We start from the raw sequence: 22,207 nt of genomic DNA, 5'->3' as shown, positions 1-22,207 counted from the left end.
GCCTGTCATGGCCGCGGTCGGGGCAATGCGTGTTTGTTTATTTGTACGTCCCCAAAGGTAGGTACCTAAGGTAGCTATGCAAGGTAATAAATGTATGTTGCTAAGGCAAGGTAGGGTATTATTGTATAGCTTCAATTTCTATTTTCTGCGTAGGAGCTGTTCGTTTGCGTCACTAAGCCTTGGAACCAGAGCTAACAATTCCTGCCGAGCCTGAAATATGAACCGGGCAACTGGTCAAAAATGGATCTTCCGGCTAAGCGAAGCGGATGAATGGTTGCAGTAGTCCCTAGAGAGAGATCTTTCAGCCCTGGATCTATCAGTAAAACTCAAATTGATTTTGCCGCATGCGGTGATCGCTGCTCACATCAACTTTTTACATGATTAGCTATTCTGAAGAATGTGACATTGCAACACGCAACACTTGATACCAATTCAATTCCTTCGCATCTAGGGTAGCCCAAGTTAACCCAGGCTATCCAGATCCTCAACAAATTTACCTGCTTGCTACCTACCTACCCTAACTGCTCACTTACCGGTAACCCAGGCTAGAACCTAGAAGCTGAGTGTAGATGAACCGACCGGGTCGCGTTAAAGCCAGCCTCTCACTCATCTGGCATGAAGTCATTTCCGTAATTGTTTTTTCTGAGTCCTGAGGCACCCAAGACGGCCGAGTGTTTGTCTTGTCTGTCCCTCCCTCTAAAGCTCTGGGCGAATAGCTGTTCGGCAGGCTTGAAAAAGGCCCGCTTTACTCCCTTGGCTGATTGGATCGATTTGCCCTGCCACCAACAAGTCGTCGCGCTGTACCGTGTGCACAGGCCCCAGCTAGGAAGGTACCTTGGCGGAACTTATCGATGGGCTCCAGCGGCAAGGTTCCTTAGGTAGGTCGTGCCTGAACAAACGTCGGCTCAACCAAAGAAAGGTCGCATCTATCATTTCAGTCACATTGCCAAAAAGGCCTACGACGAGCGCTGCCGACCACGCCGCCACGACCGATTACAGACGAGAGCATCTAGCTTGATTGCTTGCCGAGATCGTATCGTATTCGCCGTCCGCCGAAATACTATCGCCATCGATCATAACAGTAAGGCAATCTACCTGAGCCCCTCCACGAGAAAACAGCATCAAATGCCCTTTCAGCATATCCCCCTCCAATTCTCTCCACAGTCAACCATCCGACAAAGCTGATGTTATCCCGAAATCTGGGTTGCATTCAATGGGCGCCTTTATCATGGTCTTTAAAAAGAAATAAAAAAAATAAAAATACATGTGACCGGTCGCACGACGATATGCTCCGTCTCCTCGAAACCAGCCCTTACCTGCATGCTGACCGTGACTCGTTGGGCATCTAGAACCAGCAACTCTATCCCGGGAACCACGTGGCCCACATCTTGCCATACATCTTTTATAGTCAATGGTATCCATTAGCTCGTTGGTATCATTATAAGGGCTCAACGTCGCACTTATGAAAGGCAACCGCCGCCAGCCCGCGGTGGCCTCGCAGCCGACTTCTCCCGCTTCTCCCACTCCCTCCAAGGGCACCTCGAAATACGCGAACCGTGACGGATCCAAGATCATCAGCGTCCCGAAGACTCCTTTATCCGCCGAAACACCGCAGCCCTCGCCGACCGTTTCAGCTTCAATGCCACCACCTACTCCAGGAAAAGGCCAGCCGCCTTCTAGCGCGCCGACCGCGCCTCCTGGCTCCAATGCATCAGGAAGTGAGGCGGCTCCCACCGTAAATCGGAAGAAAGCCAAGCGGCGGGCAAAACTGGCCGCGAAGGCCGCTGCGGAAGCTGGTCTTACTGGTGACAATCTGTCAAATGGTGCCGCAGCTCAATCTGCTGCATCTAGCCTGCCAAAGGAAACATCTGACGCAGGCCACAGTGATAACGAAAGGGAGGCGCTTGGCCGGCCATCTCAAACAAATGGTCACACCACCACGGGGGCTTCCAAATCGAAAAAGGGCAGGAAATCGAAAAACGAGGAGGGACCGTCCATAGACTCCGCTGTCTCAGCAACAGGGTCAAACCACCACGGAGAAATGAGGCGACCACCATCACCAATTCCTCACGCCAGCCCAGGCCGGGCTTCCGGAATTTCTAAGGAAAAGATCTGGAATACCAGCTCACAGGAAGAGCGGCAACGTATCAAGGAGTTCTGGCTAGGTCTGGGTGAGGAGGAGCGCAAGTCACTTGTCAAGGTCGAAAAGGACGCAGTCTTGAAGAAGATGAAGGAGCAGCAAAAGCAAACCTGCAGCTGCACCGTCTGTGGCCGTAAGCGAACCGCCATCGAGGAGGAACTGGAAGGTCTATACGATGCCTATTACGAGGAACTCGAGTCTTTCGCCAACCAGCCGAACCCCAACGGCGATGTTCCACCGATGTTAGGGCCAACAGGGCATTTTGGGTCGACGGCTTACACATCCCAGGTCATGCCGTCAAAATACCCGCCAAGGCAACCTTCCCGGGGACGCATAGTCGAGCATTGCGGCGACGATGAGGATGACGACGACGGCGAAGACGAGTACAGCGAGGAGGAGTTAGATGATGATGAGGATTACAGTGATGATGAGGAGCCTGAGGAGATGCACCGCCAACGGCCAACCGAATATCAGACCGACTTCTTCAACTTTGGCAACTCACTCACTGTCCAGGGTACGCGGTTCCACGAGTCTCTGAATTCCTTGCCTCCCTATGCCAAAAGCTACATGGAGCAAGTGCTGAAGTACGTTTTCCGTCGCGATGTTGACCATTCTCTAGGTGGCATCCTCACTGTCGCCGACGACCTACTCAAAAACGACGGCAAAAAATTCATAGAAATGATGGAGCAGCTAGCCGAGCGCCGCATGCAGCGTGAGGAGGACGCCAAGGAGCAGTTTGCTCGAAATTATCACATGAACGGCAACACCTATCCCGCACACGCCCATCCTCCACCTGCCGAAGACGACGAAGAGTACGAAGACGAGGAGGAGGAGGAGGAGTATGACAGCCAGGACGAGGAGTACGATGAAGAAGAGGTACAAACCAACCCTGTTCACTGCGCTTGCCATTGTCCCTGCCGCGGAGGCGATTACGGTGATGCTGGCATGAGTGCCAGCGCCGATGATGGTTCTTATCAGGATCATGGTCAGGAGTCACACGCTAAGCAGCATCGGCACCTACAGGACTCGATGACCGAGGAGCAGCGGATGGAAGAGGGCCGCAGGATGTTCCAGATATTCGCCGCCCGCATGTTCGAGCAGCGAGTACTCACCGCTTATCGAGAAAAAGTCGCTAAGGAGCGACAAGAGAAGCTGTTGGAGGAGCTTGCGCAGGAAGATCGAGAGACCGAGAAACGAAAGGCGAAAAAACAAAAAGAAGCGCAAAAGCGACGAGATAAAGCACTCCAAAAGAAGCAGGCCCAGGCGGAGGAGAAGGCCCGCAAGGATGCTGAAAAGGCTGCCGAAGAAGCTGAGCGCCTTGCGGAAGAACAGCGTCGGCAGGAGGAGCAACGACAGAAGAACGAGGAACGTAAGAAGAAGAAGGAAGCGCAGAGAAAGGCAGAGGAGGAAGAGAGGCAGCGGAAAGAGGCTGAGCGGCTACGCCGGGCGCAGGAGCAAAAGGAGCGCCAAGCAGAACAGGATCGCAAAGCGCGCGAGGCAAAAGAGAAGGAGAAAAAGGCAAAGGAAGAGGCTAAGCAGCGCGAGAAGGCTGCTCGTGAGCTCAAGGAGCGCGAGGCTCGTGAGCGTAAGGAGAAAGTGGATAAGGAAAGGCTTGAAAAGGAGGCCAAGCTCAAGGCCGACAAAGAAGCGAAGGAGGCACAGAAGAAAGCGGAAAGGGCGTCGCAAAAGGCAACAGCCCTTGCAAATGTGCCTGTACCCACCGGACCGGCCAGACGACAGTCGCAAGCACCGAATCCAGCACCAGCTCTTCCTCAAAGCCAACAGGCCGTTGTTGCATCCCCTCAACTTCCAACAGCTGTACCCGCTCTTCCGAAACTACCCACTCCCCAGAAACCGAGACGGCCATCTCAACAGGAGCCCTTCACTTCTGGATTCGCGGCTCAGCAAGGTCACGGACAGGGTGTGGGTCAGTATCCTGCGCCTCCGAAGGCCGCAACACCAGTACATACTAGCCCCGGACCAGGCGGCCCCCTCAGCAAAGGCAGCAGCAGCCAGGGTCAGTCGCTGCATTCCCAGGCCACCTCACCATTGGGCACGTCGCTTCCTACGTCGACTTCTTTACCTCCCCCATTCGGCATGCCTCATCCTCCTCCTAATCAACATTTTCCTCCAGGCATAGGGCCACTAAACGCGCCTCCCGGCTTGGGAGGCCCACGTCTATTCACTGATTACCCTGAACAAATGTATCAGCAGAGTCCCTTTGGATTCAGGCAAGCTGGGCAACAGCATCCCCAGCTACCGCCAGGGCTCGGGATTCCCTTGGGCCCGGGACGCGGCCTCGGCCATGGGCCTCCGCCGCCCCCGGGATTATCAGCTCAACAGTCTGATTTTCCCAACATGCCTGCAAGTATTTTTGGCAGTATACCAAAGGAACCTTCCCCTTTGAGCTCCCATTCGAGGCAAGCGTCGGCGAGCTTCGACAGTCCGATCGCGGCAACGCCAATAGCGCGTCCCGCTCCGATTGGTCGTCCGGGAAGCGTCGTGCAAGGGCGGCGTGGCTCATCCGATTCTCCTGGTCGCCCTACTCAGGACAACTTGGAGGAGACTAGCGCCCCCCACCTAGGTTCTAGTGCCTTATTAGAAGATGATCTGGACGAGCCCCTGATGGACGATTTTATACAAGGCGCTCGGTCGGCTAGACGAAGCATCCCTGGCCCTCCACAGGCAAGCCGGTTCCCCCCGCCTGGGGTAGGATCGTATCCCATGAGCAACTCCCCCTTCGGCCCAAGTCTCTGGTCGCAGCCGGCGGGTCCATCCCTTGTCAATCAAGGGTTCGGCTGTTCCTTCGGACAACCTGCCCCTCCGCCAGGATTCAACAGTCTTTCAGATGCCCTGAGCGCCAACAGCCCCTGGACCGTGCCCAGTCGTCCCCCGGCGAGGCACAACCTGGTTCAAATGCGCAAGATCCTGATACAAGCTTGTTTAGACCTCGCCTCTGACAAGACACCGCTGCTTGATGAGAAGGCAGAAGATCCAAGCCGCCGGTACCTGGCCATCGCGGCTATCAAGAAACACGTGGACGCGCACTATGGTGCTATGGCGTTCACGATGGACGATCTTATTAGCATGTCTAACACTGAAGGCAACGCAAATAATGGAGGTGGCAGTTTTGACACGCAAGAAATAGACGGACAATTGTGTGTGCGGTGGGTCCCTGACGACATTGGAGAGTCGAGGACAGTTGGACGCAGTGTTGGCGAGATCGGTAGCCCAATCGTCGGCTCCAGAGGTTGAAGAGAATAATTTGAACCTCCATCGTCTTCACCCTCGAACATCACGGGGTGGCATGGTTAGGAAGGAAATGAGATATCTTCCTACCGATGGTTAGGAACGGTTCGTCGATCTTTCGGGCCTGGATTATTTGAGTTTGGTTCAGTCACCTGTCGGGTTCAACTGACTGTATTAGGCTGTAATGAGAGCGCATATAACAAAGTCCTTCAGGGCCGGTGCTCTATACCTTTGTTATTGAGCCTCTTCTTATTCAGAGTTCTCCTTGGAGTATCCCAGGAAAGTTCTTGTTGATTATCATTGTGTCTGGCGGTATACGGACTCTGGATGGAGGGGTGTTGGGGAATCCTCTCAAATCCCGTATTGGGCTTAGTGAAAGTGAAAATTAAAATGAAATAAAAATACCAACATCAATACGGGAGTAATTGAAAATGTCTTGTACTGCAGAAGTATATTGCACTCGGTTGTCAAACTTGGCTTTGCTGATGTCAAGTTTCGTGATCTCGTAGGTTATGGAGCCCCTGAGTCTTCTAACCCAGTTTGGTACATGGTGACCCTCTGCGTCATTGAGCTCATCTGTGTAGTGCTGATCATAAATCTGTTACATACATTGACTTATTTATCTTTGTGCACACTTCAATTTGGTTCTTTTTTTTTTTTTTTTTTTTTTTTTTTTTTTTTTTTTTTTTTTTTTTTTTTTTTTTTTTTTTTTTTTTTGAAAAGCAACTTGCAGCTCCAACCATGCGTATATATGACTCGGCAGATTCAAGCTTGTATGCAGTCCCCTGGCAGTAGCAGCAGCAGCACAATGCAGGTAGGTGCCTGCCTACCTACTGTATATACGCGAGTCAACCTGCATTGACAGCTAGTTGGGTGCACAGGCCATCTCTTAATTCAACCCACCCCACGGCTTGCTATTAAACTGCGCGTCTGATGATCCACATTTGGCACGCCACTCGTCATTTGGCATGGCCGACAACTTTCCAACGTCTCATACGTGCCTGCAACTCCATCCGTCGCACATCAGGGCGATGGCCATCACCCTCAACAGTCTTCCAGACACTTCAATGTACTTGAACAAGAAACAATCAATCACACTCGCCTAAAAAAAGACCGGATATCACACTACAACGCCAAGCCAGTACAAATCCAGCCATTTCCCTCGCCGCCATGAGTGGCCGGCTCGCTGCTGCAGGGGCCTTACCCCTGGCGCGACGCGCTGCCGTCCGTCACTACCACCGCCTTCCGACCGGTGGCCTTCAGCGCCCCGAAGTTGCCATCCGCGCAACCCGCCGGCCGGCCTGGTTGTCGGGCAACGCATTTCACAATGCAGTCGCAGTCCGGAATGCTTCCTTCGCCAGGATATTGCCCAAACTCTTTGTCAAATTCGCCAGGCTGCCGGCCCTGTTTGGCGGCGTCATGATCGGTGGCGCTGCTTGGGTTCAGTATCAGGCCATCCGTACGTTATGAATTCTCTTTCTCTTTTTATTTGTTCTGCGCCACGATTTTTGAAGGGACTTGCTGACCGTTTCGCAGAGGTTAGCAACTCGGCATATGACTTGTACAAGAACACAAAGGAGACGGTAACCACCACCGCAGGGAGCCTCTGGGATGCAGTGGGAGATATTGCCGAACAGACCAAACGTGGATTCGACAACACAAAGGAGCAGGTGGAGATGCCAGAGTGGCTCCAAAAGATTCTTCGCATACAGGAGGAGCTTGGGATCGGTGGTGGAGGGGGGCCAGACCCCGGGAAAGAACCTCCAAAGCAGAGTCGCACCGGCGCCGCTGCAGGTGCTGCTGGCGCTGCAGCAATATATGGGATCGAGCAGGCCTCGGACGACGATGACAGGACAGCTGAGGAAGTGGCCAAGGACGACCAAATGATGGTTCTCACCAAGAAGATGATTGAGATCCGCAACATGCTACAAAAGGTCGGCCAGTCAAGCACGCTCACGCTCCCATCTATAGTGGTTATCGGGTCTCAGTCGTCAGGTAAAAGCTCGGTTTTGGAGGCCATTGTTGGTCATGAATTTTTGCCCAAGGGTTCCAACATGGTTACTCGCCGGCCTATCGAGCTTACCCTGGTCAACACGCCCGATTCCAACGTTGAATATGGAGAGTTTCCAGACCTAGGGCTGAGGAAGATCACGGATTTCAGCTCGATACAGCGAACACTGACAGAGCTAAACTTGGCCGTGTCAGACGCGGAATGCGTTTCTGACGACCCGATCCACCTCTCGATTTACTCGCCGAATGTTCCGGATCTCTCCTTGATCGACCTCCCGGGTTATATTCAAGTCGTTGGCCAGAACCAGCCTCTAGAGCTCAAGCAAAAGATATCAGAGCTTTGCGACAAGTACATACAGCCACCAAACGTCATCCTGGCCATATCTGCCGCAGACGTCGACTTGGCAAACTCGACGGCATTGCGTGCCAGTCGGCGCGTGGACCCTAGAGGAGAGCGTACAATTGGAGTCGTCACCAAGATGGATCTGGTTGACCCCATAAGGGGCGCTGCTATCTTGAACGACAAACAGTATCCCCTCAGACTAGGATATGTTGGTGTCGTGTCTCGTGCTCCGACAAGCACGAGTCTCTTCAAGAAGGGCAACGAAAATCTGACGTCGGCGATAGTCAAACACGAGAATGCATACTTCTCCTCACATCCGCTAGAGTTTGGGCCCAACGCAGGAGTCAACGTGGGCACCACACACTTGCGTAAGAAGCTGATGCATGTTCTGGAGCAGACCATGTCGGCCAGTCTGCAGAGCACAAGCCAGGCAATCCGACAAGAGCTCGAAGAGGCCACATATGAATTCAAAGTTCAATATAACGATAGGCCATTGTCGGCCGAGTCTTACCTTGCCGAGAGCTTGGATGCATTCAAGCACTCGTTTAAAAAGTTTGCTGAGGAGTTTGGGCGTCCACAGATGCTCGAACTGCTGAAGCACGAACTTGATCAGCGGGTCCTGGACCTTTTGGCGCAGAGGTATTGGAACAAGCCGATAACAGACTTGTCGCCTCAGCCGTCAGAGCCTGACAGTTTGGCGGACCTTCCCAAGGCTGACCCCAACTCACTGTACTGGCATCGCCAGCTTGATGCCTGTACCTCTGGTCTCACCAAGATGGGTATCGGCCGTCTGGCTACAACGGTCATCGCCAGCACCATACAAAAGCGTATCGACGACCTGATTGCGCAGTCGACATTTGTCAACCACCCGTTCGCCAGGCAAGCAATTCAGGAGGCCGCATCCAGCATTCTGAACGACAGGTTCTACAGTACAAGTGATCAGGTTGAAAACTGCATCAAGCCATACAAATTCGATATCGATATGGAAGACCGGGAGTGGGCCCATGGTCGCGAGCATGTCGTTGGTGTACTCAAAAGCGAGCTACAGGCCTGTCAGAATGCCCTCACGAACCTGGAGAACTCAGTTGGTGGAAGGAGAAAGCTCAAAGAGGTGACCAACTTTATCGACAAGGCTCGCAAGGGTGATGTTGTCGTAGAGGGCGAGAGCAAAGCCGGCGCTGGTGGCTTTAGCGCTGCTCTGCTACAGAAAGGTACGTCTGTCGTGTTGCTATCTGTGGTGAAACCCCAATGTCGTTGAGCCTGTACTAATCCCATCCCAAACACAAAAAAAAAAAAAAAAAAAAAAAAACAGGCCGGGAAGCCGTGTTCCTTCGCGACAGGGCCGACATAATCAACATGCGCATGATGGCGGTGAAATCCAAGCAGTGCAGGACCATGGATAACAAGTACTACTGCCCGGAGGTCTTCCTCGACGCGGTGGGGACCAAACTGGCCGCCACAGCAGTCCTCTTTCTGAACGTGGAGCTGCTCTCCGAGTTCAACTACAGTTTCCCCCGCGAGCTTGACTCGAGGCTCGGCAGGCACCTGTCCCAGGATCAGATTGAAAAGTTTGCCAAGGAAGACCCCAAGATCAAGCGCCATCTCGAAGTCATCCGCCGAAAGGAGCTTCTGGAGCTGGTGCTCGAAAAGATGGAGAGCCTGAGGCAGCTCGAGGGGCGCGAGAGGGCAAACAACCCGATGGGCGGCAGCTCTGCGAGGAGTGGCAAGGACAAGAAGAGCGGAGGTGGATGGAGTCTGTTCTGAAAAAAAAAACTAGCCAGCGGGCATCGACACGAGTGCTATGATATCTTTTTTTTACCTCTTCTTCTTTTAAAACCACAACCCCCTTCCCCTTTTCATCTTTATTTGGCATTATAAACGGAGTTTTTGTTCCCCTTTTGTTATTTCATTGGAGTTTGTTCATATTGTTGCCACAGTCTCGTCTCAACTTATCGTATGTGGGGTGCACCACTCATATCTCATCTCTTACCCATCGTCTGTTCTGTTGTTTTGTCTGATAGAATGCATGTGCGACGCCCAGGTTGTTTTGTCACTACTCTGAATATCGAATACCCTTTCTTTATTGTCTGTCTGAAATAAAACAAAAAGAAAAGAGAATAAACTGTCACGAGGTTTTGATATTTAAAGAATGAATCCGAGATAAAAACCAACAGAAAACCCGCTAAACGCCACCAATGGATCCTATCAACATTAATCAACATGGTATCTTGTGAGATCCTGACAAATATTTTGAGGTGCGATTAATACCAAAATCATGCCCTTACCATAACAAAAAATCCTCCCAGTAATGCATTCAGTCCCGTGATCTACGGTGAATCCGTGCTCAACTGCACCGTGACCTCCCACCTCAAGCCGCCACCGCGCCCATATGCCTCGCCAAGCCTAGTCTGTATCAGCCGCGTCACCCTAGAGCGCAGCTGGCTGAGTGCGCTATCATCACACCCCTTGACGACGCAGATCTTTAGATTGGCCATGCACAGACCGTAATGGACCTGCCAGAATTGGGCATCGTCGACGCGTGACACGTTGGGTTGGGCCTCAATCTCGCGCACAACTCCAGATACGCTACTATTGCTGCTGGCATCACCATTCGTCGATGCGGAAAAGTCCTTGAAGCCCACGGCACCGCCAGGCTTCGCCTTGCTAGTTTCGCCACCCCGGTAGGACATGAGCAGCATGAGGCCCTGGGCAATAGCCAGGCGAAAGCCAAGGGCGAACATGCTGACGGCAATGACGGCGCAGATGAGGCCGTCGAGCCAGCCGAAGGTTGGGACCGACAGAAGGGGCAGGATGAGTAGAGTGCAGGAAAACAACAAGGTTAGGAGATGGAAGGGGTTTGCCAGTACCCCTGGCAGCGACGTCAAATATGAGGGGTACTCGACGCGCATAACCCTCCGTATACGGCCATGGTTCTTGAGCCCATAGGCGCTGATAAGGGTGGTAACGATGGTTAGAAGGGATGCCAGGTCAACGGTGCCGGGAGTGACGCGCTGGTCACCGCCATGACTATGGCTATGACTGTGGCCACGGGCATGGTGGTCAGACTCTTCAGATCCGACAGATTCGAGAGTGTGCTTTATGTTATGGCTGATGAGATCAAAGCCGCCAAAAACAAGGAAGATACTCATAGCGAAACCGGCCAGGACCTCGGATCGCTGCAGGCCGAACGGGTGGCGGACGGAGCTGCGGCGCCAGACCTCAAAGTTGCCGAGCACGTCGACGGCGACGCAGATGGCAGCGGAACCAACATCGAAGAAGATGAGATGAGACATGGCCGTCATGGCAAGACTGCCAGAGGCACTGAAGAATACATAGATGGCCACAGCGGTGTGGCACAAGCACCAGAAGAGGCGGTTGCGCTGATCACTGGTCATACTGGACCAGGCCTCGAGTATGGTGGGGACGGGGAGCGAGGCGGGGAGGATGGGCGGGGGGCGCTGGGGAGGCTCCTGAAAGATTTGGTGCTGGGTTGATATGCTACTGTGCTTGTAACGATGGCCTCGGCGTTGGCCAATGTTCTATTGTCGAGGATAGGAAGCACTTCATTAGCTACCGTTTGAAGGGGGGTTACGTCCACTTGATCGGTGGATTAATATCGGATGCGCAGACAAACACATACAGACCGAACCGGCGACGTCGATATTATCTTGGTCTCAAAATTGAACGGATTTGCGGCTGGACTCCTGGAGCGCATGGCAGCCGGGGAGCTTCCGCGCGAATGAGGATGGGGATGCGCATTTTGCGCGTCGTCTGGGGAGGTCATGCCAGGCGGGAGGAGGAAGCTGGGGGACGGGACGCGGAGGCGCGACGAATTAGCTTCTGCGAAGCCTCCGGCGGCATTGGAAGACGGCCGTCCTCGTTCGTGAGGTTCGACAATGGCAGGAGGCGAGGGAGTTCGGGGATAATGTGGTGGTGGTGGGGGAATCATAGAATAGGTAGACACCTCAGATACGTGGGCGAGCTAACTTGAAGCCCCAAAGGGCCAGGACGATGAGGTCGACTAAGGTACGGTACCTTGTTGGGTAGTAAGGTACTGGCTGTACCTAACTACCACCTTAGGCCGGTTAGGTAAGTACCTAGGTAGGTAGCTTGGGTAGGTAGGTAGGTGGGTTGGTTGTCTCTGATTTAATTTTATTTACTGTACCGGTTGCCGGTAATCTTTTCTCGCGTTTACAGGCGGTGGAGTTGCTCTTGTTGCCGGGCGGGTAGGTTTACAGTGGAGGTGTCACTGTAGGTAGTACTCCGTACTGCGACAGCTGGCTAAGGGGAAGGGGCCAGATCAACAGCGCCTACTGTTTTTGGCTTAGTGCGTTAGGTATCTGGCTTGATGGCAGGGGTTTGAATGCAGGGGCATTGAGTGGCACCTGCCTTGGTGGATGGATGTTGGGTTGCGCGCGCAGAATGGACCTGAGACTGACGTCGGTGGGAGCCAGAATCGAAATTGAGTTTATTAACACGTTGTTGTTGTTACTGGTCAAACAGAAAGAACCCCCTGGGCACCGTTGCGCGCCCCATCTCCTTGTTGCACGCAGTGTTTGCTTGGTATCCTCTCAGCTTTGTGTCTAATTACCACTTGACGAAGTAGCATGCGTCAAACCAGGTTGTCAATCATTACTTCGTAGGTGCGGGTAATTAAATGTTACCCAATCCAAACAACAGCGCTTTACAACTGGGTACCGCACCAAGCGCACCTCAACATGTGCGCCGTTTGATGCCTGCCTACCTACCTTCAATTAATCTGTCTGGTTTAGTCCTGTATCACTGCCGGGAAAAGTCTCCAATTCGACTTTCAGACCATTCCGGGCCGCACATGAGGTTCTTGCGCATGCAGATCAACCAACCAGCACTTTCGTCACAAGTCAAAATTGTAAGCAGCACAGACCAGACGCAAAGTTTATTCAATTAGTTCGGCCGTAATCCCCTAGCCTGCCTAGCTTGGGCCATGGACGCCAGCCTCGCCAGCGCGGCGCCGCCGCCCTCAGCTGTTGGCGGCCACCGGGGCTTGTTGTCCAAGATCCCCTTCATGAGATCCCATGGTGTCAGCCAAGCGTCACACCAGCACCAGCACCAACCCCCACCAGAGGGGCAGGTCCACGGTACGGTTGCTGGTGTCGCTGCTGGTCACATCCCAAGTCCGAGTCCCATCCCGACCGCCCTGCAACAGCAGAAGACTCGCCGTAGGAGAGGCTCTCTTCGAAAGGTTGCGTTGCTGGGTCGTGGTGCCCAGCGAGAGAGGCGCGATATGTCAGATTCATCTGCCGCTGCTGTTGTTGCTTCTAGCGATGTATCCTTGGTGGTACCTTCAAAAGATGTGGATTCCTCTAGCAATTCCGCAGCAGCCTCTTCACCACCGACCCCGTCGCCTGTCACTGCAGCGACACAGACGAATGCGAATGGCGCAGACAGTTCACCTGGATCCAACGTCACCGGCAAAATTCCACACCCGCCAAATCAAATCAACGTCACAAAACCAGTAGGTGTTAAGAGCAGGTCGACATCCCCATCTGCGGCAGCATGGTCCGCGCTGCCGCCCATAGATATTCCACCAAACACAAGGGTTGTCGAGGAATCCAGTACAGCAACTGCCTCGTATTCCACCACCGATGATGAGGACACCCTCCGATTGCCACGACGGACGTCCAATAAGTCTTCCCTGCTCCGTCCAGGCATCCCATCGACGTCCGGCTCCGAGTCATATTTTTCTGGCGGGCTCCCTGCACCTCGGGCCAGTTTACAGCGTCGCCGCTCGGGCAATCGCGTCCGATCACCCTTAGCCCTTGGGAGTCTGAACTCGTCGCCCATGAACTCAGGTGGACTGATACAACAGGCTTCCGAGTGGGATTACGATGAGACGGAGCGCTGGGGCTGGATAATCCTTTTCATTACCTGGTTTGTCTTCGTTATGGGCATGGGGTCCGTCACCGGCATCTGGAGTTGGGTTTGGGACGTTGGTCCGGAAACTGTCTACCCGGCATGGCTTGAGGCTTGGGACGACCCAACATTACCGATTGAGGGCTACTACCCGTCACTTTTGCTCCTGACGTGTGTTATGGTTTGGGTTTGGGTGGTGGTCTCTTGGATGGGTATGAAGTATTTCCGGCATGCCAAGATCAACGGCGATCACTGAATCATCACGCTGTCGCCTGACATTGCAACAAAGACGATACTCGATATCAACACATGCTATCGCAACCATAGCCTCCACACTCTGCTAGCCTTCACTAGCAAGCCGCTGCTGTCGCTATCGAAGGCATTGGGGCTTGTTGTCCCGGCCTCGCGGTTATTGGACGACTCCTGACTTGGCCTCCAGGATCAGACACGATGGTCAATAATGCCGCCTATGATCGACATGCCGCTGCAAGATGTCTCGGACCTGGTTGTTCTGCAAAAAGGATGGACATTGGGAGAAGCGTCGGCATGGAGCTCTTCCCATGCTTGGTAAACATTTGACTATTTGTCAAAATGGCAATAGTTGCAAGCAAGTCTGCTACCAATGGTAGTCAGTTCGGTCAAGATCCCGACACAAGAAGTCTAAAGCACTCCGGATGACGGTTTGCTGACCGGCCAAATGCCATGACGTGTCCGGAACCTAGGCACCGGTCGCGGCTGCACTGTCTTGCGGCATTCGAGAATTCGTCCATGCGCCATACCGGACAGTCGGTAGAAGGGTGTTCAGTTCACAAAGACGACGAAGGCTAGAAGGCATGTGGTGATGGTGATCAATACGGCATTACTGAGATCACAGGCATGTACGTTGCCTTGGGTTCTGCATCTTTCTCCGTCTTTTTATGCAGACTTCCGCCAAGGCGATACCTTCGCAACCAATGGTTACCATATCAGTTGCGTTAGGGCATCATCATCAGAGAACCGGGCAGTTGTTACCTGTTGCGGAGGAAACTGCAGCAGCAGCAGCAGCGAGATATCAAGTGCGTCGACATCGGCGCCTCCAACGAGGACCGCTTCTGCTAGGTTATCATATGGGTTGGCGACCCTAGCGAGGGTGTTATATATGACAAAGTCGTATCTTCGAGCTGGCCAACTTGATGATATATTTGTCTTTCATCTGGTCGTGCCCCAAATACCCGGAGACACCCATAATCATTCGGCACTTGATCGATAAGGCCTGAGTCCTGACCATGTGGGCTGGGCGATAGCCCGACGACGGTAGCAGTACATTTGCAGACGGCGGTCGCAAATGGAAAAGAGCCTGTGAGGTCCGAGGACCTCGAGGGCTTTCTTTGCGGCCGTTAATTTTAACAGATTGTACGCGGCTAAGCCAAGTAGAGTAAGATAATAGCTTTGCTGTCTTCCAGCGGGTTGGGACGGTAAGCATCGGCTGGCGGAAGCACGGCGTTGCTGCTTTAATATGTAATACGACCTACCTAGAAGACATGGGACAGAAATATGTTCTTGTGCTAGTTTATAGTCTTTCCCTTTCTGGCAGAACTCATAGCCGCCTAGTTCGAAATTTGGCATACTGTGATGGAGAGAGACAGGGCACAAAAAGCAACCCCTTATACGTGGCGTCAATCGGCTGAAGCCGTTGAAAAATAAGTCAGTCCAGGCACACTTTAGACGAAATCAAGTTCCAGAAGCAATTGTCGCCCGCATTCGGCTAGGTTGTCATGTACCCAGAGACGCACGCAAGGTGCACCGCCATTCACGTACCGTACCTGACAAGGGGCATTCTACCCTAGCACACCTGCAAAGATCTTCCTCAGCCCTACAATAGGGCGCCATCTACGTAGCCTGCGGTTGATGGCCTTGGTCTGGGGCAAGGGTCGTGTCATATACCGGGGATATGGCTAACTACCAATATAGTATCGTACCTACTATAGTAGCAGGATGTCGATGATGCACGCTTAGTGTATTGCTAGTCAAGATGCGCCGCGTCCTACGTACCTACCAAGCTACGTAGACTAGGGGAGAAAGCAAAATTTATTCACACACAAAAAAAAAAAAAAAAAAAAAAAAAAAAAAAAAAAAAAAAAAAAAAAAAAAAAGGCTGGACAAATAAAGTTGAACACTCGCTTCTCTTCAACTCAAAACTGTGCCAACCCTGAACCGCATCTTGTTTATTTTGCATCAAGCGCCAGCGAACGTAAGAGAAGAAACAAACCGTACAGACTAGGCGCCCAAAATCTAAGCCCTTTTAGAAACAAACGCGCTGCACTGTTTTGATTGGCCACTTCGGTAACACCGGTAGAAGGGTGACGGCGCTTACCTTTCTAGAGAAGTAAGGTAATACAAGCACATAAAGCACACCTTTTATTAGCGCAGTCCTGAGACGATGGAGGATGACATTTCCATCTAAGCGAGAAACAGAAAAGAAAAGAAAAAGTCAATTCGAATTGCCACCAGAACGTCATGCGGTCATCAGGTGTACGACAAGATACGTCTGGCACTGTTTGCTGACTGATTGACGTTTCAGTTGTCATGCGGTGTTTGTCAATGTATGAGGCCTCGAGTCGAACTGTCTGTTTAATTTATTTATATTTTATTTTATTATTTTTATGTCTCTCCTAATGTCCGAGTCCCATTCGCCTCCCGGTTCAACTCGATTTCGACCCACGCATATACATGTGCGCATTCCGGGAGAGCGTGCGCCGAGGACCAGGCGGGGAACAGATTCCATCCGTTATTTCTTCTCGAAGCCAGGTGCTTGCTTGCTTGGACCTTATCATACACGTTTTATGCGTTGGTTCGTCTGTTCATCCCTATTTTGGAGAGAGAGAGAAAAATGAAGAGCATGCAATATGATTTAATCAGTCACTTTTATTGCGTTCATGTCAAAGTTTTGATGATGCGAGATCTTGTTTTTTTCTTCCTTTCTGTAATGAAACAAACAAAGTTGAAAAAAGTTTCTTTGGAATTCGACCAGACGAGTCTATCCAGTAGTAAAGGCCTCAAAGTCTAGGTCCAGATCAACGCTAGAACTCGATTCGCGACTTTTCGGGATAACTTTTATAGTTAGGTGAAATGTGTTACTGTGTCTTGGTGGTCAAGCTGTAAACGGTTCAGCTTTTGAGAAGCTGTGGCGATGATGGGGGACAGAAAAAAAGGCACAATCCCAATTCAGGCATCTATGCCGTGATCAATGCGACCCGATCCTGGACATGTGAGCACGCCTGATCGATCAGCTATCCGTATTTCCCACGCAAGCTCCGGATTTGAGAACAACCAAAAATTAAGGAGGCTAATGCAGCTTTACCATAGTCGCCACGCCCAACATGATGAAATTCGATTGCGATTTTGGAATACTGTAGCAATGTGTAATACTGTACTCCAACAAAAGGGGAAAGCTGCGGACCCAGGGAGCAAGGCGTGAGACTACCAATTGAAGTAGGTAATGCAGATGGGTTTTTGTTTCTGTTGGGACTGCACATGCTCTTCCCCCTCACCAGGACCTTCCAGCTTCTTTCTTTTTTTGTTCCTAATCACCTGCTATTGGACAAAAAGGATGAGGGGAGGCGCTCCATCTATGCGCTGATCAGCCAATGATGCAGATTGGATACTTTTTTATTTTATTTTATATTTTTTTTTTTTACATTGCGCCAGCGTGGAGAAAAGGCATTCATTCTGTGTTGTCTATCCACTTGGCGACATGGAGAATGGAGGTATTTTCCTTTCAGTCTAGTCCTTTCTCTTATTTTCTTACTCACTTGTCACTCTTTTTGCTTAGCGTACACTGTAGATGCAGGAGGCGAATGAACCCTGTGTGGACTCTCGGGAGCACATCAGTGGATGAGATGACATGGGGGGTCATACACGGGCCAGTAGCTGTTGGTCAATTGAGCATCATTCAAAGTCTTTTACAATTTCAGTTGAACACTGATGCGATCCTGCAACGGATCTACAGAATCCTTACCGACTACATTTTCCTCCCGAGTAAGTTGACAATAATGATGGGCAAGGCTGTCCTTTTTGATTGCCATTAGATTGAAGTACCCGTCGTCTCACGTGCGTATTATATGTGACTTGAAATGGGTTTTGCCGGGTCTGGGTCATTAGAAATCGCGTGCGGTGTCGCCGCTGCATGATCCGAAACCGATTATGACCGGGTTCTCCATTTTTGGCTGGCAGGATGCGGGTGAAGCGGCAAGTAGCCAGTGGCTGGCGAGTAAAATTAAGACACTATGCGAGAGATTGTGAGAGGCCACAATGTAAACATAGGGAGAATAGTAAACAGTCGATAAAAAAAACAGATAAAAGAATACGTCTCATAGATTTTTTGGTCAAATATGCAGGCCAATGCCAGGCAGAATTTGATTGATTCATCATTCTTCCAAGCCAACTTGGCCCCTTGAACCTGTTCCCTGAAAATGGTCGTCGAAGCGCCCTGTGCCAAATTGAGCGTCACAGAGAGGTACCCACAAAATAAGGGGAGGGTTGAGTGAGTGAGAGTGAGTCGGGGTCTACGGTCACGGCGCCGGTCCAGGGCGTGGAGAGGAGGGGGCTTGGCTGGCCCTGGCCCGCCCGTGGTCTGAGTAGTACTACCAAGCTTCAAAGGACGCTCCCAACCAGCTCATCCCGCCACCCGTCAGGCGCCTGCCACTCGGCGCCAGGGGGCCACAGCGGACCGCTGGCACACCTGAGGTGGAGACCTTGAGTGGCAGCGTGCCACTGCCAGCAAAATCTTGCAACAAGCTCGGTCGAGCCCAACCTCCATCGGCAGAGACACCTCAAAGACCAGACGTAACGCACAACTCACTCCTCTTTCCCACCTCATCACCTTTAACCCCCAACGATCACGGCACGAACAACAGAAACGAAACTCGATACGATACTTAACAGAAAAGGGGGAACGATGAATCGAATTGTTTTCGCATTCTCCCGTTGATTTCTTTCCCCCTCCCGATCCCATTTTCTTTTATCCGCCAAACTTAGCGACCTGCCCCTGCATTCTTTCTCTGGCGCCTGCGGTGTGTGTGGTTTTGGTTGGGTTGGCTTCCCTGACAATTTTTCGCCTGTCTGCTGTGTTGCGGCTCTGGTCCTTCCACCGTCTCGGATTGCCTTTTGGCCAACCCGAAACTAAGGCACCGCCTCGCAGGCAAAGAACCCGACGCATCGGCACCTTGAAATAATACATCGACAAACGAAGAAGCAAAAAAAGAACATCCTCATCGAATCCACTTCTAAAATAGGCCAAATCCTTTTCTCCAAAAAAAAAAAAAAAAAAAAAAAAAAAGCATCCACCCCCCGCTGCAAAGGCCGAAGAGCTTATTGCTAGTTATCGCTAGCCGCCATCGACCTCGCGACCGAATTTCAAGGGCTCCTGCGCGCCAACTTGGTTAGCTTGAGGCGGACACCGACATTTCCCTTTTGACCGTGCCATTCGCTACTCGACGAGAACAGCGGGCGGCATTGAGAAGAACAAACTACGATCGGCCCAAACCACGTCCGTGTACTCGTCTCTCTGCATTGATTCGACGCATTAATCTCCAGCCTCCCCGTCATAACCTCACAACTGTAATATTGACACCGCAACGATTTCCCCATCAAACCCCATCCTCAGTTTATAATCAAAACAACACTCGCCTCATCGAGCTTCGGCGTCGTCCCTACCTACAGTCCCAGCGGTAGGAGAAGTAATCATTGTCGGCGACACCGCCTCTTGGGCTTCAATACTTGATCATTCGTCAAAATGAGGGAAGTTAACTTCAGCATCCCAAACGTCAACAAGGCGTCGGTGGGTATCACCACCGCGCTGTACGATCGTCGCGCTCTCGACTGTACTTCGACTCTACCGCTTATCAACTCGCTCAACCACCTCGCCTACTTGACAACGTCGTCGGCCCGCATAAGAGACATTCTTACCGTCGATGGCGGCATCGAGAGGCTGATCTGCATCCTGAAGCAAGGCAGGAGCAAGGATATGATGGACATGTGGAAGTGGAACTTGGCATTCCAGTGTGTCGTCAACATCGGCGTTCGAGGTACCGAGAATGTCCGGACGAGAGTGGTCGAGGCCGATATGGTCCCCGTCATCGCCACAATCCTGGACAACTATCTTCAAGTTCACGAAAAGTGCCGCGAAAAGCAAGAAGAGGCCAAGAAGCAATTTCAAGAGCATCGCAACCGCGAGCATCGATCCAAGTCCACAAGCTTCGCGAACCGTCCAGGCCGACTGGACATCGATCAAAGGACGTTTCGACGACAAGCACCTCCCCCATCCATTGATATTTCAGCTACCCTCCCTGGCGGGCCCTCGGTAGATGCCGAGTCGGCTCTGGACGAGAGTTCGGGCAACGGTGAGCCATCTGGCTCACAGCCCTCGGCCGTCAACACAACGCCTGACCGCACTAATACTGTACCTCATCGCCATTTGCATCAGTATCAACCCCCTAGCCACCACAGGATTCAAGATACGCACTCTACGTTTTCTTCGCCATCACAACCTGCCCAATCCTCCGCTTCAAACACTCCGTTGCCGATGGACAACACAGCAGACGCTGTCAGGCCTGTTCGAGACATCGACAGGCTGGCGTCCATGATGTCTTTTGTCCACCCTTCAATCGTGTCCCAGCCGGTTTCGCCGACAACCCCCCTCCCTCCTCCACAAATTAGGTCACCGACAGTTCGTCCTAGCTCGTCTATTGGCCAGACGATTCGATCGCGAAGACGTCCTTCGATCCGACACCAAAACTCGACTGCCGATTCGGATGACATGAACACTGACGGTGTGCAATCTGACGAGTCCCCCGATACTGAGATGTCTGGCACTGCCGAGATCCCACCCGCTGTTAACATCCAGGACATGTCAATGGAGGAGGGGGAAAGTATCCTGGCCGAGGCGGCGATCGATATGGCGACTCCCAGTGCTTCCGAAACACAGGAAGCTGGCACGTTCAACATCACTCACCGAGGCCCTGTGGATGGGAGCATCGGCAATGCTGCGACCGCTACGCCCGTTCCTGCCATTGCCGGGCTCTCTGAGAGCCGCCCAACCATCGTTGCGCCACCCCAGCCCTCGATGCAGGGTTCAGTCATCCCACGTTATCTGCTTGATCGTCAGATGATCCCCAACAACCCGCTGATTCTGGCTGCAATGCCTCGTGAGGAGGATGTGCTCATGTCACTGCAGCTCCTTGCCTACGTTTCCAAATACTGCAACCTGCGGCTGTACTTTCAGAAGAGTCACCTGGTACCTCACCTCAAGATTGGCAAGGAAATAGAGCGCCTGGACGCGGAAAACCTTGAGTCGGAGTCTCTTTCAGATTTCGATGATGATGACGAAGATGACGATGAGTGCGAGGAGGAGTTCTTGCTGCCCAACGATCTCAACATCTTCCCCTTGGTCGAGAGGTTCACCACCCGATACCACTCGACCGACATGCAATACTGGGCCGGTGTGGTTATGAGAAACCTCTGCCGCAAAGATGATACACGAGGGGGTATCCGGCAGTGCGCATACTACCAGTGCGGCAAATGGGAAGAGTACACCCGCCAGTTCGCCAAGTGCCGGCGATGCAGGCGTACTAAGTATTGCAGCAAAGAGTGCCAGAAGAGCGCATGGGCCTTCCACCGCCACTGGTGCATCGCCGCGGCTTCATGATGCGGGCAAGCCGAGGACGAAGCTTTTAATGATTATAAGTTGACGTTGCGGACATGAAAATAATCTGCTTGTTTCCTGTTACTCTTTTTTTGCCGGTCGGTACTGCATAGCAAAGCAAAATCACTGCATATCAAGTGCATGGCGTCTGTTTGTGATACCACTTCTTTTACTTTTCCTCCATTTTATTTCTTTTGTTTTGTTTTGTTTTGTTTTTTTTTTTTTTTTTTACTGTTATTGTTTGGTTTGTTTGTTTGTTCTTGTCTCCCCCTTACAATTACCGCCGATATACGCGCGAAGTCTACAGCGACGGAGGGACCAGAACACCCTCAAAAAGGACTATCCAGATTACTGCCAGATTGGAGAATCCAAAGGACGAAAATCCTCATCAACGCTGTCAAACTTGTCGGAAACGAATATCCCCATTCTCCTATGGATCGTCCTGATGTAAAATCTCTGGGCAGGTCCGTGATAATACTGAACTACGGAGCAGTGTTTATCGACCGACTTGTATACCACTGCACAATATCTGTATGCTGTTACAAACCACCACAGCATTTCATACTCACGACCTGAACACTGCTTTATTTCCTATATACACTTACTTCTCTTTTGTCTAATCGTTGCATTGGTGGCGAATCATGGAGTCAAGCTTGACAGGGGAAGAGCGAGATGATTAGACAGGAATGAGTTGAGGATGCCAAAACTTTGTGCCTGTTTTGATTTCACTACCAATTCTTGCTTTACCTGGGGGTGTCTTTTGTTTGTTTGTTTTGTTTCTTTTATTTTTGTTTTGTCATAATGTCTTCTGTCTGAAGCGGGTACAACTTTGATCATGAGACGAAGTATGAAGTCGAAACGGGAGGTTTCTCTTAGTTAACACCGAATGTCA

At 51.8% G+C, this 22,207-nt stretch overlaps 6 protein-coding genes across 6 annotated transcripts; 5 read left to right on the top strand and 1 right to left on the bottom strand.

Annotated features, from left to right (window-relative positions):
- Window positions 1-1,462: 1,462 nt before the first annotated feature.
- PgNI_05605 (uncharacterized protein) lies at window positions 1,463-5,395 on the top strand (the record flags this gene model as incomplete). The annotated part of the gene is made up of 1 exon (XM_031125636.1): window positions 1,463-5,395. The coding sequence occupies one exon, from the start codon at window positions 1,463-1,465 to the stop codon at window positions 5,393-5,395; it is 3,933 nt and encodes a 1,310-aa protein (XP_030982444.1).
- Window positions 5,396-6,420: 1,025 nt separating this feature from the next.
- On the top strand, window positions 6,421-9,506 carry PgNI_05604 (uncharacterized protein; the record flags this gene model as incomplete). The annotated part of the gene is made up of 4 exons (XM_031125635.1): window positions 6,421-6,458; window positions 6,502-6,848; window positions 6,926-8,953; window positions 9,055-9,506. The coding sequence occupies 4 exons, from the start codon at window positions 6,421-6,423 to the stop codon at window positions 9,504-9,506; spliced, it is 2,865 nt and encodes a 954-aa protein (XP_030982443.1).
- A 563-nt stretch (window positions 9,507-10,069) lies between these two features.
- Window positions 10,070-11,691, bottom strand: PgNI_05603 (uncharacterized protein; the record flags this gene model as incomplete). Its single annotated transcript, XM_031125634.1, has 2 exons — window positions 10,070-11,281; window positions 11,383-11,691. 2 exons carry the CDS (start codon window positions 11,689-11,691, stop codon window positions 10,070-10,072), a joined length of 1,521 nt encoding a protein of 506 aa, XP_030982438.1.
- Window positions 11,692-12,705: 1,014 nt separating this feature from the next.
- PgNI_05602 (uncharacterized protein) lies at window positions 12,706-13,890 on the top strand (the record flags this gene model as incomplete). Its single annotated transcript, XM_031125633.1, has 1 exon — window positions 12,706-13,890. One exon carries the CDS (start codon window positions 12,706-12,708, stop codon window positions 13,888-13,890), a length of 1,185 nt encoding a protein of 394 aa, XP_030982437.1.
- Window positions 13,891-18,260: 4,370 nt separating this feature from the next.
- Window positions 18,261-18,554, top strand: PgNI_05601 (uncharacterized protein; the record flags this gene model as incomplete). The annotated part of the gene is made up of 1 exon (XM_031125632.1): window positions 18,261-18,554. A coding segment is annotated over one exon (294 nt), but the record flags the coding sequence as incomplete, so codon positions are not given.
- Window positions 18,555-19,407: 853 nt separating this feature from the next.
- PgNI_05600 (uncharacterized protein) lies at window positions 19,408-21,318 on the top strand (the record flags this gene model as incomplete). Its single annotated transcript, XM_031125631.1, has 1 exon — window positions 19,408-21,318. The coding sequence occupies one exon, from the start codon at window positions 19,408-19,410 to the stop codon at window positions 21,316-21,318; it is 1,911 nt and encodes a 636-aa protein (XP_030982439.1).
- Window positions 21,319-22,207: the final 889 nt, after the last annotated feature.

This window comes from Pyricularia grisea, chromosome I, assembly GCF_004355905.1.
Source record: "Pyricularia grisea strain NI907 chromosome I, whole genome shotgun sequence".
Lineage (NCBI taxonomy): Eukaryota > Fungi > Ascomycota > Sordariomycetes > Magnaporthales > Pyriculariaceae > Pyricularia > Pyricularia grisea.
The sequence above is the reverse complement of the archived record's forward strand: the minus strand, read 5'-3'. Positions and strand labels throughout refer to the sequence as shown.